Source organism: Pseudoliparis swirei, chromosome 12 (genome assembly GCF_029220125.1).
Source record: "Pseudoliparis swirei isolate HS2019 ecotype Mariana Trench chromosome 12, NWPU_hadal_v1, whole genome shotgun sequence".
Classification (NCBI taxonomy): Eukaryota; Metazoa; Chordata; class Actinopteri; order Perciformes; family Liparidae; genus Pseudoliparis; species Pseudoliparis swirei.
Genome location: NC_079399.1, coordinates 10209693 through 10234421, shown reverse-complemented (window position 1 = coordinate 10234421; position 24729 = coordinate 10209693). Strand labels below are relative to the sequence as shown.

The window sequence follows — 24729 nt, the reverse complement described above, 5'->3', positions numbered from 1 at the left end:
GATGGCATCTTATCTCCACCGCAGCACAGGGCACACGGTGATCAGAGTTTGCTGTGTTACTACGGCAACACACAATCACAGACATGGACACAATCATTTTTATACCCACGAAGCACACACAACCAAGGTCACAGAAACTCATCAAGTAATGTGGGATTGACAGAAGCCCCGTCTTCTTCTGGTCTTCACAATTCACAGCGGCCGAAACCATATTGAACATCGGAAAGACATGTGGTCCTTTTTATCTTTGACATAGACGACCACTCACAGGCCACCTGGGGTTTGATTAAAACATTTATTCAGCCTTAAAGCTCTGCATCTGTTTGAAATTTACGTTCATGCAATCATACTCTGAAGTGTGCTCTTGTTTGTCTTTCTGATAATGTGAGTGCAGGTGTGAAATATCTCTCAAAAGATTTGTTTGAGTGTTGGGGAAAGGTCTCTGGAGAGGTCGTCTGGCTGAACTGCCCGGATACCCAGTGGCTGGATGGCAGACAGAGGCTGTCTCTAACAGAGGGAATGACTTGTTGTTGCCACTGTTCCAGCCTTCTGTGTCTCTTTGAAACCACTTTACATTACATTACATGTCATTTAGCAGACGCTTTTATCCAAAGCGACTTACAATAAGTGCATTTCAACCTAGAGTACAAACTAAGAACAACAAGAATACAGGAAGTAACATTTCCTCAACATAGTCGAACTACAAAAGTACCATAAGTAAGTGCTATCTAAGTGCCACTTCACTGTAAACGATGATATACTGTCATACATTTCAACATCTATTGGAATAGTTTCAATAACACCGCATTTATCAAACTAGGGCTGTGTGATATGGTTTTTATATCATTGTCACACTACTAGAAAAGCTGTATTTAACATCAGAATGTTGATTTAGCAGTAGACAGCTATTTGCTGTGAGGAAAATGCAGAGTGATGTCTACCTGTGCAGAGCATGGCATCACTCTCCCTCCTTGTCTGTTGTTATCCCCTTACTCCCCCTTCCCTTATAATATATATATATATATTTGTTGTTGTAGCCTTAGATAGTTCTGAGATTTTGCAATGTACTCTTTGATCTGTGAATCATGATACTAACTACACACAAAAAGTCAAAGTCGGTAAATATTTTCGCAGCAGCAGCCATTTGAGTTTCTTTTTTTTATCCGGTTGTAATCGGGCGTCTCCAGTTTATCCAACAGGGATGTTGTAGCGCTCACATGCGCCGCTATCTGTGATTTGCAGGAACAAAAATATTGATATCGGGGTATTTTACATGTTATTATGCAAATACTGTCAATGTGATCCCTTTCAAAGCCCAATGTAGTTGTCCTGGCCGCTTGGCTCCCACCCTCCTTTTTTTTATCTGGACTCTACACACACCTCTTTTCCTCTTCTTCAATCACCTCTCGTTCATCTCTCAAGGTCCGCTCTCTGAGTGCCCTTATGCTTCCTTTATTAGCAGGTGTGATTTAATTGGTCTTCAGCTGGATGCTCCATTTCAACGCGAGGCTACTTTAGTCCACAGGACGCTGTTTTGAAAATGTCATCGCACTGGTCTAAACTTACCTCGACAGCAACTCACTCCCTGAAATTAGCTTTGTTATTTTAAAACCAGAACAAAAAGTACTTGTTGCCCTTGCACATTCCTGCTGAGCATTGCCACTTTCATTTCACTGCACACCCTGTGTGTGTATGTGACAAATAAAACATCTTGAATCTTGAATCTTGAATCTCCAAGGCCCGAGAGCCGCAGACTGTTACTTCCCATCCTCCTACCCTGCTATTTCCTCCCACACATCGTTTCAACTCTCCAGATGGTACTGAATACACGATCCCAATGAACCCAGCATGTCTGACGTCTGCCGCTCAGTCAATGTCGTATGCATGACTACAAAACTGAATTTTTGCCGTCTCATTTTAGCCGCACTCGTCCGTTTGATGAGTCCGACAAGTGTGAGGCTTTATCAAGGCGAGTGGTCCAATCTAATCAACTTTCCTCGCAGCGTCTTCGACTACATTGCCTCCTCACAAAGCAATCTCACACTCCGATAGGCAATGAAGTTCCCCAGGGGTCACACTTGTGTTAAAGCCAGAATAATTATATCGTTACACGGCATGCTTTAAATCCGGCTGTGGCGAGGATGACTCCTTGACACGAGGTTAAGAAAGGTGACATTTCTTATTTCTTTGACTTTTCATGAGGACTTGGAGTGTGTGTAGATGGCTACATGTGTCGTAATGTGTGTATCGCAGTGTGAGAAGATGGCTGCGATATGTGGTATCACTTGTCATGATGATTAGCTCCAAGCATCTCACTTTACTCTGCAGATCACTCAGCTAATTTCCTAGCGACCCCAAAGAAATGCCCTATTTGCCCTTTCCTTCTCCTTTAAATCGGCGCTCTGTTTACCGCGTTCTCTCTGCCGCTGCCCCCCCCCCCCCCGACATAGCTGCTCTCTGGCTTTTATCTCTCGCCTTCGCCCTTAATGAGGAAAGACTCTGCAATTTGCCATACGAGTGAGTGCGAGGAAATCATAAGTGTCTCATTTGGAAGAAAAGGAAAGTTAGAGCAGATTTAAACAGATTTGGTTGATTGGAGGTATTTAAGTGTGTGTGTGTGGAGGGGGGGGGGGGGGGCAGCAATCTGGATACGACACCTTGTTCCGAAGGTTCATTTGGAGTTCACTGGTGCAGATGAATGGTGAATGGACTGTACTTGTATGGCGCTTTTCTATTCTTCCAACCACTTTTTTTCCATTCACACCCATTCATACACTGATAGCAGGGGCTGCCATGCAAAGTGCCACCTGTCCATCAGGACTATCTCACCATTTATACACTGCAGAAACAGCCTGCCGATCCTCTAATTAATGGACGACCGCTGTTGCCCCTAAGACGAGATAAAGAGATAAACATACACGTACCTGCAAAGGGAATAAATGAATTATCCGTTTCTCAAATGCACTTTCTTTCTCATTGAGATGGCTTGTTCTGTCTTCTATGACTGCACAAAAGGTTTACTGGATAACACACTTTTCAATTAGTCCTTTTTTGATGTTTTTAGTAACACTAACTTTTTTCCTAGCGCACTTCAACCCATTGCTTTGCATTTCTCCTGCAGGTAGTACGGTCCGAATTGAAGGAGCGCGAGTACTTGGTGATCAGTACGTTGGATCAAGCCCGGATGTTTCTGGCTGACCAGCCCATCGAGGGTCCCGGAGAGCCACGCAAGACCATGCAGCCAAAAACAGGCATGTTTACACTCTCCATAAGAAAGTCTCTACATAATCCCTTATATGTATTAGACACTCCGTGGTATACACTGTGGTGTGGATTCTGTGTTGTGTAGTGTTGCCCAACTCTAATTAATGCCTCTATAAAATGTAACTTATTGCATTGTGGGATTGTTACCTGAAAGTGAACATGCTATGGACAATCCATTTTTTGTGTGTGAAAATGGCGGAGGGTAAAAATGGTGCTCTATATGTTACAGTTACATATTTAGTGTCTCACCCTAACCCTGGGTCATCAGAATATCATCATAGACTTCTTGTTAATCAGCACAGAGTACCAGATCAACATGACTCAGTACATCCTGTAACAAAAAGCACTCTGTCTGGTTGTCTTTAAACACGTGCACTTATTTGGGCTAGTTTTGAGGTTAAGTGCTTTTAAAACACCATTCACTAAAGTCTGAGCAAGTAGTAATGCCAATATCTATATCCGACAATAAAATATGCACAGACTCATTCAGCATTCCCTCTCTGTCTCTGTCGGATGCTCCATTGAAGTTGTGGTTAAGTCAGCACATTTCTCTTCCATCTAAAACTCCACTGTGTAAATAATTAAACTCCCCAAGTTGCTGTGTAGGGGTGTGGTAAGATTTCAGAGTGCCTTCTGATAGGCTTGTTGTCTATGATCTTTGATACGGATATCAAAGCGCCGCCTCATTGTATAAATAGATCGAAAGCTGATCTAAATTGGGATGCTGTGCTTGTCGTTTTACCAGTGGAGATGGGCTTTTGTAAAGTGACACTGCAACAAAGTCAAACAACTTCTGTCGTCTTACATTATGTCGTTGAGTAATTGAGTTTTGTCTCTGCCACTAAATTGACATTTATTGTTGATGGCTTGTTTTCAATTCTCATAAAAGCCACTCAGCTTTCTTTCTTGTTAACATGGGTATTTGGGGAGTAGTTTTCTCTCCTGCCAAATTCCCTTTCTGTCTGCAGCCTTTGATATTTCACACATATTTTCCTCTCTCTGTGGCTCTCACCCTTTTTATTTCCTTTAGTTTCTTCATGCTTTGGCTGCCTTCACTTCCCCCTCACTGTTATTGACATCCTTGTTTTGTATCATCTCTTGTCCTTCTCTTCTCCCTTCTCCTGTTGACATTTCCTTTCCTTATTCCGCAAGCTAAAATAAATCGAAAGGAAAGTAGTGTACAGGAAGAAAACATTTGTATAACCCCTATATCTTATAAAGACTGACTGGAGAATGTGTCTATTCTTTGAATCGTAACTTGTATATAAAAGAACATATATGAAAACATTTGATCAGAATATTGAATGACTTTAAATGTTCTAAATTCGATGAAAGGATTTCCATAGGTTTCATTTTTGGTGGAGGAGATTATATTTTAAAGATTGTAGAAAGATATTCCTGCCTACCATGTAGTGGTATGGAGCCTAAGTATATATTAACGAGTCATTTAAACCGTCTTTGTCAGGAAAAAAAAAGCTTCTTTCCTAACCTGTCTTTTCTCTTCTCTTCCTCCAGACCTCACCCCAGAGGAGAAGGCTCGAGGGTTGGCCCGGGCCATCCGCAAGCAGACGGGCGAGGTGAGGGAGCGATGGGAGCGTCTGAAGGGACACATGAGTGGCTGGCAGAGTCAGGTGGAGCGAGCCTTGGAGCGACTCCAGGACCTGCAGAGCTCCATGGACCAGCTCGACCTGCGGCTGACCCGGGCAGAGGAGGCTAAGGTCACCTGGCAGCCTGTGGGGGATCTGCTCATCGACTCTCTGCAGGACCACATCGACAAGACCGTGGTGAGTCAGACTGACGGCACGACTGCCAAAGCCCTTTCATCATCAAGACATCATGTCAGGATTTACACGCTCCACCCCTCTGTTCATCATTAAGGTTTCAGAACTGAATCAACATGGATAATTGATGCAGTCTTTCTTGCAGGATCTCATATAAGACCAACTGGTTTAACAGTGAAGTCGTTGTTGTCAATTGGGGTTTGATTCAGTATTATGAGCCGAAACTACACATCCAGGAAATAAGTCGACAATAACACGAGTGAGACGTGTCTGTGAATTCTCCTTTCTCATTTTCCACTTCCCACATTTTTCTTTACAGAGCAAAATGCCACTGGGTTTGATGAGTCGTGTTTGTCACTCATGTGTGAGGGTGTCTTTTCCCAACGACACCAGGACACAAAAAGCAAGCAGCACATTTAGTTCACAGGCAGAAAGACGACTTCATAAACTGTCAACAATAAATAAATGTCGTGGTCAATGAGAAATGGTGGCAGTAAAATAGTCAACATGAAATTATAATCTGTTGTGGTTTGGACAGTCTTAATATCCTCATCATGTAAGCATCCACTCTGAATAAATCTATCTGGGAACATCGGAAACACATGTCCACAGTATCTGACACACACAAAGTAGCTAGGCATCACGTTTATATTGATATTATAGTTGAGACTTAAAATGGTTATTATAGCACAACAAAACATATTTGAAAACTTGGTTTATCTCCAATTTGACGTCATGAGTTCAACACAGCATCCAAGGAAAAGTTAAACAGCAATTTGGAAAAACAGAAAATAACCAACGTTCTATGCATCAGAAAGTCAATTATTGCTTGTGAAAGCACAAACATCACACGATTAAAGTAATTAAACAACCTACGTTTATAATAATAAAACTAATACGGTTCCAATAACAAAAATGTCACTCTGTAAACTTTGTGTTCAGACCTTCAGAGAGGAGATCGCCCCGTTAAGTCAGGACGTACGAATCGTCAACGAGCTTTCTGCAGAGCTGACGCCGTTGGACATCCAGCTGTCCTCCACTGCCTCCAGACAACTGGACCAGCTCAACATTAGATGGAAACTACTACAGGTAACTGAAATCCTCCGAAAATCCTATGCAGACATTGTAGCAGACACGGATATCTTTCTTCCTTTCTCTTGGCTTCTCTTCCCCTTTTCATGCTGCAGCATCTTGTCCCCGCTTGCCTAAATGAATGCTGCTTTCAATACATCTTGATCCTCTATCTTTCACTTCCTCTATTCTCCTACAATCTGCAATCAGGTTTTTATCTTATCTGTCTGTCTTTGTCTCTCTCTCTCTCTCTCTCTCTGTTCTCTCTCGCTGTGTGTGTGTGTGTGTGTGTGTGTGCTGATTCCCCTTCCTGTCAGCCAGACACACAGGAGACTGAGAGTCATCCCTCTACCTGTGTACCTGTTTTTATTAAACGCAGCCCAGTGCTCACTGCAACACTTTGTCTCTGCACATCAATGGCCACTATTCTCACAGAACACCAGTCACATTGTCGGATCTCCAGGCACCTGAGTGTCTTGACGGGATCCGCTGGGGGACTCGCTGTGTTGTCTGTCAGAGTGCAGCGTGGCTCAGCCCGAGAGGAAAAGTTGTGTGGCGTGTTTACGAGTCATCAGAAGAAAAGAGAGGAGAAGTGATGTCGGTTTTGTAATTGGGGAGTGGAATCCCCTCGGTTCAGTCTGCAATTCAAAACGACGAGCGCCTGAGTTGTGTCACTTCTTTCAGACACGTTCTCCCCATAAAGCGAAGTCCACTGTCCCTCTCTAGGTAATTTGTTTACGCTCGTGTCCTCATCTGGCTCTGTTTTTCTTTGGGTGACGCATCGTTTCTAAATCTATCGTACAGTTGCAGAGAAAGGTGACGTGAAAGTATTTTCCTCCTTATTCACTGACCCTTTCCGCTTTTGGGGACCTTGACCGAGCTCAGCTGGCCGGTGATGCCTGTGTTCCTCGGTGGCGGTAGAAGTGAATGCAGGTCACACCGCCCAGCTGAGATGGCATCAAGTCAAAGGACACCAAGCAGCCAACGATGGACCGGGATTTCAAAGACAATGTGATGGAAACTTTTACACACTTCCTTTGAGGCTTTTCTCTTGTGCAGTCATGCGGCATTGTTGCTGTAGATAAATGAGTTGGGGCAGGAAAAGGGATATTTGTTGAGAAAAAAGTGAAACCTTGGATGGAAACCTTAAGTCAAGCCTTTTTAAAGTGCGACACTGGGTAGCTGGGCTAATTCGTGGCCTTGTGATATTTCTCCTGTACTGGACAGAAACTCACTTACAGTCCTTCTGCCTGGAGCATGAAAATAACTCTCAAAAATACTGAGTCAGAGGAGAGCAAAGTTTCAGTGGTCTGCACACTTCTCTCTGTTGTCCGTTCACTTTCATTTTCTTTCAGTCTGCAGGAAGGCGGCAGCTTTACTAACGAGCCAGATCTGGCTGTGCAGGTTGAGGATTGCTTTTCATATGCAGACAGCTCCCATCTTCCTCTCTGTGGGGCAGTTGCCGTCAAGCCATTAGTGGCCAGAAAGACACTGAGCTGTTGGCCCTTCTATGCCCAGTTCCAAGATCCCTGTGTGGACAGCTGTAGTCTGGCTGCCATACCACCTGAGGGTTGTGTGTGTGTGTGTTAATATTACAGTCTGCCAATACTGTTTTGCTTGTCAGCCTCATGGAGCAAAGCAACACCACCACCGCCTCAGAGGGCACAGGTGCACAGCCTGAGAGGTCAGGACACAGTTTTCACAAGGCTACGGGAGCGAGTGTGTGGAGTCATCAATGCAGCTATCCACACCGGCCAAGTAATGGCTCGCATCCATGACCTTGAGAACTTTCTTTCCTCCCTTTTCCGACACTTCTGAATGCTCCGTGGTTATGTTACTTCCTTTGTTAATATTGATGGAGGACTGCTGCTGATGCTCTGGTGTAGGTAGGGTGTCACCAGGATACCAGTGTGTATGTAATCACACTGTGTGTTAGCTCCCTCGGGTCTCCGGGATAGAAACAATATAATGAGTTGTTGGAGCAAACTGGTTCAGTTCAGTTAGTTAAAGTGATTTGAACTGTGCTATATAATTTATAGATGCTATACACATTGCTAAACGGCTATACACGAGTAAATAACCGAGTATATTAGTTAGAGACTCAAGATATGATGCAGTATATGTTTAGACCTCTAAAAGAAAAATAAACTTCCTCCAGCAACTCTACTTTCAGCTTAATTGCACAGCAGTTGAATGTTTTCTAAACATTAGGCCAAGTCCAGCCACCTTGACGCTCTCTTTCTAAAGGACAACTTTCAGGCCCTCAACTCACTGTCTTCTCTTCCGTCTGTCTGTCTTGCAGGTGGCGGTGGAGGACAGACTGAAGCTGCTTCAAGAAGCCCACAGAGACTTCGGCCCGTCCTCTCAACATTTCCTCTCCAGTAAGTTCAAGGCCAGTGGAGAATGAGAAAGATATGGGCGGGGGGGGGGGGGACTCTGTTTGTTTCCACTCAGTTACACTGTTTTATATCCCCCTGATTTCTCCATGTCCCATCTTCTAATCTTCGGCCATATGCTTTCCCAGTCATGCATGCTCGGGAATATGTGTGTGGATGCACGCACACACACACACACACACGCACACTCGCACGCTCACACTCACACTCACAGCCACTCACAGCCACACACACAGTTTGCAGACGAGGCACTTCACTCCTGAATAATGCACGGCTTAATTACAGCTCTCCACTGTCTCCCTTTCGCTTTCCCGCTCTTCAGAGTGGTCATTAGCAGAGAGAGAGAGTAACGGAGAGAGTTGGAGACAGAGCTTTAGAGAGAGAAAATAAATGCACAAGTGTGAACATTAAACAAATCAGCCAGACTCTCTCCCCCTGCGTTTCTCTTTCTAATGTCATTTACCATGATCATCTGGCCATTAGTGTTCTTTCTGCCCCTCTCCATTTGCTCTGCTGGCTGTCAGACAGAGATACAATGGACGGTGTGTGATTCAGAGGCGGGTGGTAATCTCGGCCCGCCGTGCCATGTCACCCATAGACAAGAATGTACCCAGTAAGCCCTGCTGAGAGCTGAGCAGAACTCCGTCTCTTCTTTCATCTTCCTGGCGCTATCTATGACACTATCTACTCCATCACGTATTCGCTCTCATTACACTTGTAGTTTAATATTCCCTCGGGGATCAATAAAGTACTGCGTTATTATCTTGTCTTTCCATCTCGTACATCTCCCAATCTCGCTTAATCTCTTTCTCCTACTGTGTTTTCATCTCTCTATCTCAGCTTAGAGCTGTGTCAAGGAGGAGGGAAAGTGGGAAAGCAATAAATCAAGCAACATTTCTGCCTTGAATTTCCCTTAAGAGCTTCTAAAGTCTTATATCTCGCTCATTTGAAAGATGTATCAGCGTGCCATGTTTAACATGTCCTTTGTCTATCACTATTTATTGTTTCCTTTCCATGAAGTTTAACATAAACCTTTTTCTCAACAGTATCTTTCTCTATTGTTTAATGTATTTGTCCTTTCAGGCCCTATTGTCCCCTTTTTATTCTTATTATGGAAGTGTTAGACATGAGATTTATATTCAAGTCAAGCCCCAAACACTAAATGGATGATTGTATGTCATTAGTAAAACTGTGCAATGCTTATTAAGATGTTTTTTTCCATTTTGACTGCCTGTCTTTTTGTCTTTCTTGACTTCTTCTCTTAATCTTTTTCTTTCTCTCTCTGTCTACAGCTTCTGTCCAGCTCCCCTGGCAACGTGCCGTATCTCAGAACAAGGTTCCATATTACATCAAGTAAGTGTCGGAAAATGGCTTTCGAAAGCCATCTTTGCGTGTCTTATTACTCCGCCTTTGTGTACATGTCTGTGTGTGTGTGTGTGTGTACATGTCTGTGTGTGTGTGTACATTAGTGTGTGAGTGACAGTGATTGTTCTCTAGGGATTGGTATTCCAGGTGGAGCAGTCAGGGTATTGTCTGTAAAAATGCTGCATTCATACCTTTCATCTTTAGTAATGGTTTCAAATGTGTTTTGTGTGCGTGACCTTTTCAACCAATGCATTGTCTATGTGTCTTCACCGGGGGAAGGTCTTTGAGTTGTGAGCACTTAAATTGAAGAGTGATTTTCTTGTCTCCGATTGTATTTTTAAATAAAAGCGAAGGTTCTGGAGGAACAGAACATCTTTTGACTAATGTGTGACTGCAGTTGGAGTCTTGATCCCCAGGCCGGGAACTGCTGCCCTATAATTGAGATTCCAGCTACCATAGAAGATTTTATAAAAATGCAGGTTAATTCTATCAGAATAAGCCCTATTATACTGAATATTCATATGATCTTTGATTTTAAATGGCTTCTTTGGAAGGTAAATGGTTTGAGAAGTAGATTTCCATCTGCTACATCCCCCTCTAGGTAGAGTAAATGTGGGTAATATGGTGCAGATAGTTGATTTTTTATTTTGCATTTCAATGTTCATAGCTGACTGTGAAATAGCTTATTATCTTTTTCTATCTAATGTTTTTCAACCTTTTCCCATACCCTTTCTGACCTCTAGTGACCTCGCACATACATCACCCACGAGTGTTCAGCTAGCCATTGTTCCATGTGCATTCTATGCACGTACATCATTTATATTACTCACAATTAAAAGTTCGTTCTGCCCATTAGCTTGTGTGTGTGTGTGTGTGTGTGTTAAAATTCCACCCCACATTTGTCATTCAGTCTAATTTGCACTTCCTTTTGAATTGATGAATACCAGCTGAATCCCTGGGCAGCCTTTCACACAGTTGTAATCGTGAATATAACAACTTTCGCTTGACGTCTTGCAAGCCCAACCGGCGGCTTTCTGTTAAAGCAGGTGGAGAGAATATCTGTGTCGCTGGCAAACAAGCCAGCTTCTCCGTGGTTCAGCGAACGACAGTTCTCAAAGTTTGAAGGACCTTATTATCCAGAAGTCATGTAACCGTCAGTAAACTGCTGACTCACCAAACTTAAATGTACCCTTATTTTTCAGTTATGCTGTCATCGTTTTTCTTTCTGGTTTCTGTTGGACACTGTTACTGTTTAACTTTAGGATTTAGGATGGTCATTTTCAGGACTCCCTTAAATCTCCTTTTGCCCGGAGATAAGATGTCACCGGATCAGTTAAATAGTAGACATTAAAACAAATCCCCCCTGTGCCATTGCTCACAGAACAATCCACCATAAAAGCTAAAACATATCCCTACCGGTCTTTAAAGAGATTTAAAGAAATATTTTCTGCATCAATTTATGTTTAGTGATCGAAATTAAACTTGTAGCGACTTTAGATTTAAGATTGAAAACATTAAATTACAATCCGGTGGTGTACATTTGGGACTGTTTTTGAAGACTTTAGCTCGGTGGTGCGTTTCAGAGTTTCTGGAAAGCTGGTATCCCAAATGATACAGCTAATTAAAACAGTACATTTGGAAGGAGGTCAAGATCAAATGTTTTCAGACAGACGATAAAGACACCTGCACTGTGTTGAAGTGCAGCTCGGCACCAGAGGGGCGTCACATGAAAGCCAGAGACGGGCAACGACTCGGAGGACAGGCTTCTAACTTTAGCATCAACAACAGCCTGTGATCACAGAGGTGCTTCGCCAATGAACCTGCACCTGCACCCGCCCACTCGCACAGACAAAGCACATGTGCACGAGGGTATTCGCGTCAACCAATACACACGCATGCATGAGATTCCCATCTTCTCAGTGGCAAGTAAACGCTTGCACACGCATCCAAATATGCATACTGTATGAACAGCAACCAGAAACGAGCTCAAACTCAACAATCAAACATACACAGCAATCATAGTGAACACGCACCATGTGTTGCTTTCTTCTGCCGGGCCCTTTTCACATTAAATTGATTCTCAGAAACAGGAAGAAAAGGATCAATCCCTTTTCGGTTATGTCCTCAATGTGTGGTTTTTGTTTCATACTAAAATGAAGATAGTCGACTGTGCTGTACACTGCCCTCACTGATCCTCCCTCAAACACATACAGGACTGTCTCAGAAAATTAGAATATTGTGATAAAGTTCTTTATTTTCTGTAATGCAATTAAAAAAACAAATGTCATGCATTCTGGATTCATTACAAATCAACTGAAATATTGCAAGCCTTTTATTCTTTTAATATTGCTGATTATGGCTTACAGCTTAAGAAAACTCAAATATCCTATTTCTAAATATTAGAATATCATGAAAAAGTATACTAGTAGGGTATTAAACAAATCACTTGAATCGTCTAATTAACTCGAAACACCTGGAAACACATTTTCAAATGTTTGATTTTGTTTTGCTGTTATAAATTTTTTTTTTACTTGGTCTGAGGAAATATTCAAATTTTATGAGATAGGATTTTAGAGTTTTCTTAAGCTGTAAACCATAATCAGCAATATTAAAAGAATAAAAGGCTTGCAATATTTCAGTTGATTTGTAATGAATCCAGAATGCATGACATTTTTGTTTTTTTAATTGCATTACAGAAAATAAAGAACTTTATCACAATATTCTAATTTTCTGAGACAGTCCTGTATATCCATGCAGGCTGCTGCACACTCATGCACATCCACTTCATTTGCAGCTTGGAAAGTGAACTCTAAATCCATCTCCAGGACTAATCACAGGTCGCTTTCAGTGCCGTGGCATTCTTGGGACACCTGCATCAGTCTCTGACACATTTATTACCCCAAACCAATCCTTGTTTCCGCTTCCATCTGCTCTCATTCTCTGCCTCTTTTCTCCTGATGGAAGCTGCGGCATGTCCACCTCCTGTTGTGATGCGTTTGGGCGACGTATTAGGGGGAAATCAAATGGCTTTGCAAAACTTCTGTGCCCGACATCTCATGCTGGCAACCTCGCATGCTGTCCCATTTCACCCACTCTGGCACTTCAGGGGAGGGCTCACACCACACGCCCCTTGTATGCCAAGTGGGGGGAAATATAGCGAGACTGCATCTCTGCAAAGTGTTTTTGTTCAGGAAACCTTTCGTGGGATGGGTTGGACAGAAACAAACGGACATCCTTGTGGACTTGATGCATCTCTTTGTTATGGAGGTGACAGTTTGTGGAAAGAAGAATTAAAGCATTTTAAACTGTATGTCAACAGCAGTATGCTGATAACATTGGGAGGCTGGGTTTTATTGTATGTGAGCAGAGGAGGAGACGTGAAAGACAGGAGATGTCAGGTGGTAACCGCAGCCTCTTCTGACTTGTCACCGACACTTTGGGAGAATTCTGGCAGGTTGCTGTCACCGGTTAAAATAAGTTTCAAAATCTTTCTCTTGCTCGGATGTTTCACTAATTCTCTTTTGATATCCAGATAAACAAGTAGTCCTTCATCTGCACACTCGTGGTTATTCTGGGTGTGAAACAATGACAAGCTGTCAGGAGACACAGGGTGTAGTGCAGAAGGGTTTGGAGACGACGTGTTGATGGGATACGTCCACCTCTTGGGCCGTGGGGAATTGGCAGTTTGTGATTTTTTTTTATTGTGCTTTTGCAGAGATAGGCATAGTCACTAGTTGCGGGGACATTTGCGGATATGGTTAATTATGAGGCAGCAGAGAAGTGAGTAATGAGCAAAAGCACTTCTGTTGGAAGCAGCGATAAATGGCGACGCTACCCCGAAAAACATCAGAGGAAATATAGATTATTTTTTAAAAGCTTACTTGTTATCATGATGAACTGTTGGCCTGAGAGGGTCTGACCGTGCACTTCTGCCGGATGTTCATCAGATAAACATCTTTTTTTTCACACCCGAACAGCGCCCTTCTGGCAACACACATTTTTATCCTTCCTGCTCCGCCTGCCGCAGTGTTGCCTTTGGTGACCTCATTTGATTTGTTGATGCTTACTTTGAGAGGTCATTAAATTACTTTTTATGAAGGAAAATGTCACACATGCGGGCAAAAAGTCCCCAGAAGCTCACAGTTCCCTGCCCCCTGAAACATCTGGAGAACCCGTGCTCCTGATTAAAGGACATTTTACGGACACAATATTATTTTAATATGCAGGGCAAATATAAAGTATACAACTCTGATGTTACATTTTCAATCATATAAAACGGAGAAAAAATGCTGTTTATTTATTTTCTGTTGCTTGTACAATCAAATAATTGGCCGCTTAGTTTGAGCTGGGATGAAAGCTGTCAACTAGACTCTGTAGTTGACTAAAGAACTACACTAAACCAGTCTTAATTCAAACCAAATTACTGATATGAAAGCAAGTTTTGATTGAGAAGACGTCACACTGGGTTGCGGTTCAATGAGGATGTACTTCTGTAATTTCCAAGTAGCTTTAAAATGTCTCCTAATGAATCTGTGTTTGTCCCGTGCTCTTTAATATTCTCCTCTCGCCTCACACTGTTTCTTGCTGTGTTATCAAACCTGCAGCAGCTTTGTATTAAATGTGTCAACAGTAAGATATTTTTCTTCTGACAGGACAACAAAAAGATTGCTTAGGCATTACAAAGGGATTCCATTGAAGGCAAAGCGTTGAGTACTGTTGAACCGGGGAACCCAGGCGGAATCATTATGACATTCACGAGTTGTGGATGAAAGCGCAGGCTCTCTCATCTTTTCGTGATGCTCAATACCGTGTGTGTGTGTTGACATAAATTCGATACAGATTTTTTGTGCCTGTCGCCAATTGATCGTGTTTCTCTTGGGTCCCTAATGTATCCTTCTACACTTCACTGGCAAAAAGATTTTTTGCCATTAATTTTTGGCCAATTATGGCTTGGAAATCCAGCCTCCTTCATGTGTACCTGTCATCAGCACCGGAAGAGCCGGGCCTAAACGATGCCTTTGAAAGGGCTCTGAAGAGGTCTGTGCAGGAGAAGGTCTCCGGTCGTCCACGCCGCCATCTCACTTTACTGTCGGCGCTCCACTCCACTTCCTGCTGCCTGTCAAGGGAGCCTCTGCATTTAAAAACAGACTTTTATTTCCAAAAATGTCTTCCAGAAATCTTCTCAAACATTCCACACAGATCTGAGTGCGTTCTCTGACAGACAGATGAAACACACACACACACACACACACACATACACGCACGCACACACACACACACACACACACACACACACGCACACAGCTGCAGCCCGACCGGCAGAGCTCAACTCCATGCACGGACTGGCAGCCGCAGCTTGAGAAAAGTCCGATTCTTTGCTGTCCTTCGAGTGAAGTCAACCATGTTTGATCAGTTGTCGCTCAGCCTTTTCTATTTATTTTTAGAGCTGTGGTTTTTCAGTAGATTTGGTTTGTTGTTTTGTGTGTGTGTGTATTTATGAGGATTCTGTCTGATGCAAACAGGGAGTTGAGACTAGGTCCCCTTATATTTATGTCCTATGGTGGTTGAAAAGAACGATGCTGTGGTGATGAGAGGAGTTCAGTGTGTGTGTGTCAGTGGCTCCTGTTCTTCTTGTGTGTTCTTTGCGTTTCTCAAACTAACGGTCCTCTGCTATTGTTGTGTTTCAGTCACCAGACACAGACAACCTGTTGGGACCATCCGAAGATGACGGAGCTCTACCAGTCGCTAGGTAAGAAACGCACACGATCGCTTAGCATCTGCAGTATCTTGAATAATATCGATTCAAACATCGAGATAAAGGGGAAGTTTATCTAATTACTAATCTAGTTACCTTGATTATTATCAAGTCAATAGTTTTATTTCATTCTCTGGTGCTCCAAGTATTTTTAAGTAATAAAAAAACATTCAACTGTAATATATCTGTCCAGAAACAATATCCCTGTCAATCAGGACAATCCCACAAATTCCATATGTGCGTGTCTGTCCCGGTGGGGGGGGGGGGGGGGCAGTACGACCGTTCTTTAATGAGCAGCCGGATCAGTAATACGCTGTAGGCCACGAGCTCAACAAATAGCACCGAGCTCCTCCGAGACAGAACTCACTAACCTAATTACACAGTCCACATGAGCCCGCCGTCCACCTCCCCCAGTCATCTCCATAGACAATAACTAACAAAAAAGTCGTCTGTCCTTGAAGACCGAAGGTCGGCTTATGTTTCTCAGGGTTGTGATTTCCTGCTTCCGTTTGCTTCTCGTCTGTACGCCTTTCACCTCGGTGTCTGTTCCCCGTCTGCAGCGGACTTGAACAACGTCAGATTCTCCGCATACCGAACAGCCATGAAGATCCGCAGACTCCAGAAAGCACTGTGCTGTAAGTAAGGCGCGCGTACACTTGAACACACCGTCGTACCTGCAGTCGTGATTTGTTTCTTTTGAAGTCCGAGTGCAGCGAGGCGCTGCAGTCATGATTTGACGCTCTGCCAGCTGCTGTGCCAGAACAGTGCAGAAGCCAAGGATATTTTGGCTTTAAAATGACACGCAGTGTGTGTATGTATGGGCATGATTCTGACCATGCACAGTCACAGCTGGTGATCGTGTGAAACCTGTTGAGCATAGCCTCATTTGGTGTGCGCAGGTGGGGTTTTATTCGGCTTTGCTTCGTCCCCCAAAAGAAATGTCTCAACAAAAGAGCTGCTGTCTTCTCGTTTATAATGAAAGCTTTGATAAAGGCAGCGATAACCTACAGTCTCAGGTGGCTTTCAAGCCCATGAACAAAACACATACACGCACACACTGCAGGTGCATGCGGAGTCATCCGGCACGACAGCAGCTACTCGTTCTCAGCGCAGTGTAATAATGTTGACAGAGTTTGACTGTCATCCAGCTGTCGACGGTGTGATGGAACACAGACTGTGTGTGTGTGTGTGTGTGTATAACCGTGGGTATCAACAATGTTTTTGTATTAGTTGGTTGTAAATGAGTTTGAGGGATTCGGAGGTTTTAGCTGGCTATCTCATATTGGCTCTCTGATCCCATGCGCGTGTTTCTGATGGGAACGCTTTAGCCTGAGTGATTTCGACTTTGGGCAATTCAATTTCATTCATTAGATTAGAACAGTCACACATTCACACTTTCACACATGCACGCACACACACGCCAGCACATCCACACAGCAGAACAGTCAGTAGTTATTAGATATTAGCCTGGGTTCATGTGAAATTTTTGCTTGGAGAACTTTGTGTGCTTGCATTAATGTTTTTGTGTCATTCCCTCTCACACACACATTTACACACATTTACAACACTCACACATGACAGGGTTTATATCAATCGTCTAATTGGGTTAAGTCTGTGCCAGGGGGCTGGTACAGCACAAATAAGCTCGCGTGGCATCTCGCTAACTTGTCACAGCCTCTCATATCTCAGAGTTTCCTATCGGCGTGTGAAGGGAAAAAGCCAGACGGAGGCAATGTTTTGCTTTCTGACAGCGTTGGCTGCACTGCTGTGACAGCTCCACGCGGATACACCACACTAATGACTGCTCTCTGGGGACCGGGAGGTAACGTAAGGGAAGGAGCCGTCGAGGGCTTTGCAGGGAGCATGCAACAGGGCAAATGAGGAGTGAAGGTGAGGAGTGAAGGTGAGCGGGATGCAGCCTCTAGGTGAGGGAGTCTAAATGTTTGTGGAAAAGAGTCAGAGGGAGAGATTCATACAGATCAATAGAGGGTTCTGTGAATATTATGAAACAATATACATTCTGTTTAACTCTTTAAATATACTTAATTGGTTGAACAAAAAATCCTGCAAGCACTTAATTAATAGAGGCAAATATGAATGATTTACCTCACATTGCATTACAGAGACTGTGATGAATACAAACGCAGATCCCACTGTTCTGATTGCGTAAAGAAGTTACCTTTCTTTACTCCAATGTTGTGCAAATGTTTGTCATATTATGACATTTTTTCTAATTACATTTGAAATGTATCACCATGCCTCCAATAATGTATGGGAATATATTGAATTGTAACCCCTGAATCCTGTTATTTAACCGCTAATTAAACACACAACAAGAGAATGGATTACGGCCGCTGACAGCACCAGGTAATGTGCATCATTTGCAACCAGTACCTGCCCCGTCTCATGCTCCAATTTACTGTATGGCGCTAATATTACAGCGCCAGCAACCCCATAAAGTGGTATTTGCCCTTCTTTTGCTTCTGATTGCAAATATATGAATATAATATATATGGCAAAGTATGAATGTGCTTGAGGCCTTGGGCAGTGGCTGTGAGGGGGAGAGCCCAGGATTTGGAAAAGGAGGGAGAGGATAGAAAACAATGCTTTATTCATTTTTATAATATCCTTATTTTTCAGTCCTTTTTTTCCTCATGTTTTCCAATAATGAAATGGAGTACAGCTTTATCCATTTCTTTTTCATGACACAATAGTCCAATTGGACCTTTTTCAATGAGGCAAATTTGCATTGAAAGGGGACAATTTTCTGCTAAATGTATTCCCATTACCGAATTAAAATAAATGCAAAGAGCACCGAGATGCAACATTTCTTGGCAGCACAGGATGCATTTCATCCTTTTCGTCTGCTTTGAGAAATATGTGGTTTCTTTTTGTTTTGATTGTGCAGGTTTAGCAGCTGCAAAACCCGTGCAATCCTTTTTGTGAATTTGCTCCTGTGTTTTCTTTTGCACTGCTGTCTCCAGGTGTTGAACTGAGATCAACACCTGGAGACAGTTTTTCTGAGCCGGTTTTCTTAAATATTCTACTGTCGAGATACATCAGCGAAAGCTGCATTATCGAAGACGATGGAAGTTTAATTGAGATATTGATATTAATACATCACATATTTTCCTTTGTCTCTAAAGGTATAGCCAACAAATTCAATGACAAGAAAACTCGACTCAAAGTCTGACAATTTTTCCTCGTTTGTCTTTTTCTGTTGCGATTTCTCCCCGATATTCATATTTCTCCACACTGATCTGCCTGCTGTGTGTCTGTACTCCCTGCAGACTTTCACAGTTGTCAGTTGTTTTTAACTATTCTGGACAAAACATCAGTCAAGCAGTTTACAAGTGCCTCTATGAATATAGTCTGTGCCATTTTCAGCTCCTCGATCCTCTTCAGATTTGACGTTTTTAGAAAAGTATGTGCCGCTGCTGAGAGCCCCATTGAACAAGTCGGAAAGGTTACTCATGGTTCTAACCACCGCTTTTACAAAACCCCTTTTTCTATGTTCCTTCTCTTTGTTCTCGTTAACCTTCCTCTTTTCTCCTCTCTTCTTCACTTTCCTCTCCTTCTCTTCCCCTCCATCTCTCCTCTGCAGTGGATCTGTTGGACCTCAGCGTGGCCCAGAACACCTTCGAGCAGCACAAGCTCACCAACAACAATCAGCTGCTGTCCGTCCCCGACGTCATCAACTGCCTGACGTCCATCTACGACGGCCTGGAGCAGGAGCACAAAGACCTGGTCAACGTGCCGCTCTGCGTCGACATGTGTCTCAACTGGCTGCTCAACGTTTACGACACGTACGTACGCCATCTGTGTCGCATTTAGGACGGAGGATTATGCACCAGCCGCTTTCTTTTCTCGATTTGTCACGGATTATGACAAAACCGTTCGCCACCTGCCTCCTCGGCTTTTTGAAAATGTAACCAATCATTTCAATCAGGGTTGGTATAATAACGAGTTTGTGTACACATGTAAACATGCGCTTTGAAATGCAGCGTGTGGAATGTCTACAATCAGATGAAAGTGGAAGAACTGATGCAGTTCATCATCACTCTGCTCTGGCGTTTGTAAATCCATCTGCGTTGGTGGCAGAATGATTATGTTATACGGAGTTACACGATCATGTATACATATGATGATATGGCAATGTCAACATGCAATGTGCCCAGGCAAGTGCATTATTTGGCATACCGATGGCAGTTTTTAGTTTTCAGAGAATGGAATAATAATCGCACCAGCTCTCACCCACGATGATAGAAGTCCAAAAGCACACACATTTGAAGAATCCTCTTTTCAAGCACTTGATACTTTTCCATCACTGCTGTTGCGTATAATTCAGATTTGAATTGAACTGAACACGCATAAACATATTGTTTTTACACAAATATCCACACACAATATATAACACTGTCTCATTGCCACTCTCTGGGTCCCTGCAGTGGCCGCAGTGGAAAGATCCGCGTCCTGTCCATGAAGATCGGTTTGCTCTCTCTCTCCAAGGGACACCTGGAGGACAAATACAAACGTAAGTACCAATGTGAACGTGCGCTGCTCCCCGGCGCTCTGTCCAGGCCGGTCTGCGGCGAGTCCATCTTTTACTCTTCCAGCTGCAAAGCTGCAATCCCAACTGTGTTAATCAAACGCACAGGGAGAAAGCGAAAGAGAGTAGCAGGAGAGCGGGTCGTCTAATTGCATGAGAGACCTCCTACGCGTTTCCCTTGTTCTTTATTTAATTTTCTATTCTGATTTATTTTTGAGGATTAGCAAAGCGTGAACAGAGGCTCGCTGCACTGGGAGGAGAATGTCACCCTGGCTTCCTGCTCTTTGTTTCTGGTTCTTTATCTCTCTCTGTCTATCTTCCACTGCTGTCACTGCTCACGCCATTGTTCATCCATCCGACAGTGCCCCTTTGTCTTCTGTCCTGTCTTACTTACTCTTACTTTTCCTCTTTTCTTCATCCTCCTTTCCCTCTTTGTCTTCCTCCTCCCTGTCTCTTGCCAGTGCATTCCTGAGCCCATTCGTTCCACTGGCAGTTTCTATTAGCCGGAGAAGGGTATCAACCATGCTTGATTGCGTCGTTCTTCCTTTACTCTTTTGGGAGTCTCTTTTGCTGCCAGTCCGATGCATGTCGCTGCGGTGCAACACACACGTGCACTAAACCGGGCGTGATGCCATCCCACACTCTTTTTGCGTCAGCTGTGCATGTCAAATGTGATTTTGTGGCAGAGGTCGTGAGTTGGAGACGTGGGCGTTGATCAGTCAGACAACTCGAGGGGTGTGTGTCGGAAGCGGGTCACAAACATGCGTCATTGCTGGCATTTGTATGTACCACACACACAAACACACACACACACTTAACAGGAGCTGGCATCGGGGCCAGTCGTCACACAGCGATCAAAGCCGACTGCAAGCGGAGCAGAAAGACGTTTCATGCCCTTCATTTCCCTCACTCCCCCTCTCCTCCTTCAATGGATTATCATCTCTGCTCTCTTTGCTCAGTTTGCTCAGTTTTTGCATGAAGCCCTGGAGATGTTCCAGAACTTCATCTGAAATATAAGGTGTTAACTGCCCGGAGCCAGCATGTCACCGGGCAGGCATCCATATCCAGTAACAGCTCTGTCAATCTCTGGGATGGTGTGGGGGAGAGTTGGAAGGATGGAGAGAAAGAGAAAGAGAGACAGAGAGAGAGATTAGAGGAGGATGAATCTGGCATGCAAGAATTAAAACAGTTGGATTAAATATGCGTCTCTTCTCTGATTTATTCTGTGTCCTCACTACCACCGCCCACCCATACATACACACAGTCACACTTTCCCTCCCACTCTGTGCTATTATGTCACACTTTCTCCCTCTTCATCTATTTATACCGATATCTTTTATTCTAAATATCACCCACATCCACGCGTTGACTCTTTCACTCACTCCCTCTTTCTTGTCTCTCCCCTCCCCCCACTCCTCAGACCTCTTCAGCCAGGTAGCGTCAGCAGGTGACACATGTGACCAGAGGCAGCTCGGTCTGCTGCTCCATGAAGCCATCCAGGTGCCGAGGCAGCTCGGGGAGGTGGCCGCCTTCGGAGGCTCCAACATCGAACCCAGTGTCCGCAGCTGCTTCCAGCACGTAAGTTCACACACAGACACACACACAAGCATGTCGTGGGCCCTGAACTCATACACGTCAGTATACACACATCTGGCATACATCCTCACTTAATAGTCTTAATACCTGATAGATCATGAGGAAGAGAAATAAATTGCGATATAAAACTAAAAAAGATGATTTAAATGTATTAACTAAAAGCTATTTTGATAATTGAATTTAATCATCAAATTCAATTGTAAAATGCTCCAAAAACAACAACAACATCCTGCTTCAAACCTCACAAATGTGAATACTTGCTGGTTTTCTTCGCCCTCCGTCAGTAGTTTAGGATTTTTGGACTGTTGGTCAAACAATTATGATTTTATGGCATTTTATAGACCAAGCTTCTCAATGAAGACAATAATTAGCAGCTTAATTGCTAAAGGAAATCATAGTTGCAGCACCAACGCAGCTCATTGCTAGTTAATGATGACCATGTTGCACCAGAACCACGAGGGCACAACACTGAAGAGCATATCCACATATTCAGGTGTTTAATATGTTGTACAGAATGGAAGAACTTCCCCGGGCTCAGAGTTTGCAGTTTTGTATCTGTTACAAACGGATCAGGTGACTGCAGCTGAAATACATGGCAACAAAAACAATGGCTTGTATTCCACTTTTATCCCAAGAAGACTTTTTTTCAAATAAAACCCTGCTTGTCACACTCTGTTTTGACATGAATACAAATCTATGTGATACAGTGTTAAAAAAGCTGAACTCTTCGAAAAGGTGATATGTCGTGTTGTTTCTGTTCCGCTGTATTGTAACAAAGCTTCAGCGGTCTCTGCCAAAAACTCTGCACTGGCTCGTAAACGTGTGTTTGTCTGGCTTTATGTACGCGAACAAGTTTTGGAGTCACAGTCACCAAAGGTAGCTCAAAGTAGTCAGTGTAGAGTCACATTACTGGTAATAGTTTGTGGCAGGTAATCAGGATGTAAGAGATTAAGTTTCGGTGCATCTTCCCAAAGTTAATTGTCATTAAGCACCCCGGACTCCTCCGTGTCTTTCTCAATCCTGTAAAAGTGCTTCAATATTTAAGCTCTGCTGACCAACCATGAAGCCTCAGATGGCTTCCAGTCTTCTGCCGGCCGTCCTCTCGTGTTTTACAGCAGCCAGCTAACCACTTTCCTCTGGTTTATCTCCGACGTTACTGGCATTTAATGACGTCTTTATCCCCCGGGGATCGCCCGGTTCATTTTTCTCACTTTTCCTTCCCTGGCTCGGGCTTCGCATGTCATAAATGGAAGCCAAACATTAAAATTGGGAAGCTATAAATGTCACACGCCTCTCAACATCGCAGAGTGAGGCTGTTTTGAACTTTATATCTGTTTGTCTTTTCTTCTCAAAATAATGAGAAAAAAACATCCTTCCAACAATGAATTCTCTGAATTACATAGACATGCAACACGGAGAGGTGAGCATGCGCATGTGCACCGACTTGATCAGGGATTGATGTGCCATCTGTCGTTCAGGAGCTTATTAATCATTCAATTATCAAACCAAGTTGGCAGGTAGGCCCGTCACCCACAGTCCCTCTCTCTCTTTTATTAAACACACACACATGGAAGCCGAGCCTCCTGCATACCTGCAAACTTGTCACCTTTCGGTGAAATTCACCGTTTTGAACTCAAAATAGGTCATCCACGTGAATCGTGGAGATCCGAAGAGTTTTTTTTTTTTTGGGGGGGGGGGTCACCTGGCCCGCTGCCGTTGAGATTGCAGTGAGACGCGGAGAAAAGTGTGAAGTGTTGCTCTTCGCAATAAAACATCTTTGATGGACGTGTCGCGTCTCGGCCAATCAGCGTTCAGATGTCCACAGCGTTTGGGGGTTCAGGTTAGCTTGAATGTTAGTCCGCTACATCTACTCCTGTCACGCTGCACGGTGTAGCGATGCTAACAAAGTACCCGTACGTTAAACACAATGTGATTTGGCATATTTTTAGTATCGATACTTCATTAAGAGAGCGATCAGAGCGCACGCGCTGCTCCGTGTCGAGCTGTCTGCGCACACTGCGCTGCGCAGCTCACAGCGAGAGAAGTGGCGCAGCTTTAGAGACTTCGGCTTAAAAAATAAAAAGATGCCAGAAGTGAAATGTGTCAGTCTGTAAAGTTCTGTAACTCTCCAGCTGCTCATCCTGATGAACTGTGTATCATCTGGTCAGAGACTAACGGCCTCATAGTGTATCATCAATGCTATGATGGAACCATGTAGTTTCATTCATATCTGGCTGTATGAATACTCATATTACTGTCATTTGTTAAGTGTTGAAAAAGTTGGTAAAAAGTGAACCATACAAATGTTTTATTTATTACTATTATAGATAAATATACCAGTCTCGTAATTATGGTACCATATTGTTTGTATGGTGTATTGAATTCTGGTATCGGGTATCATGATATTTATGGCAGGTATGTAATATGTATAGAAGTTATAATATGAGTATCGTGACAAACAGGTAGAGACAGAACAGATTCAGGGAGAAGTCCATGAGGACTGTTCAGGCAAAAAAAAAAAGGACGTTGGTTCATGAATGACTTTAACCATATTAAATATAATGACAATGTATATTTGTTATTACTATCATTATAGGGCTGAGTCAGAGCGGAGAACCTTTTGGTCTTAAACTGTTTATTATCATTATTTAGATTTGTGGTCAGAACAATAAAATGACTGTAGTTGTGGTTCTAAAAGCTTTGAGGCTTCAAACAACGTGGATGTGGTGACAAAAAACAAAAAAAGTCACCTGCACCCCCCCCGTTGTCACCTTTTTCACCCCTCATGAGTTTGCAGGTATGCTCCTGTCTGCCCTGCCAGTGACACTGCAGTCACCCAGTCCATTTGTTTTAATGGGCCGGTGATGAACGAGGTGCGCAGCCATAAATATGGCCTCATTCGCTGTTCCTTTGTCACTCTCGTTCGTTTATCCATCCATCCATCTCGCCATC

At 43.4% G+C, this 24729-nt stretch overlaps 1 protein-coding gene across 5 annotated transcripts in view; it reads left to right on the top strand.

Moving 5' to 3' along the window:
- The window catches only part of utrn (utrophin), a 166980-nt gene that overhangs the window by 109133 nt on the left and 33118 nt on the right, over positions 1-24729 (top strand). For all 5 annotated transcript variants that reach the window (XM_056428728.1, XM_056428725.1, XM_056428726.1 and 2 more), the window contains 10 exons: positions 3122-3251; positions 4780-5048; positions 5988-6134; positions 8419-8497; positions 9805-9865; positions 15565-15626; positions 16193-16267; positions 19237-19438; positions 20081-20166; positions 21602-21759. In XM_056428728.1, coding sequence (XP_056284703.1) covers positions 3122-3251; positions 4780-5048; positions 5988-6134; positions 8419-8497; positions 9805-9865; positions 15565-15626; positions 16193-16267; positions 19237-19438; positions 20081-20166; positions 21602-21759 — 1269 coding nt within the window. The remainder of the gene's footprint in view (positions 1-3121; positions 3252-4779; positions 5049-5987; positions 6135-8418; positions 8498-9804; positions 9866-15564; positions 15627-16192; positions 16268-19236; positions 19439-20080; positions 20167-21601; positions 21760-24729) is intronic.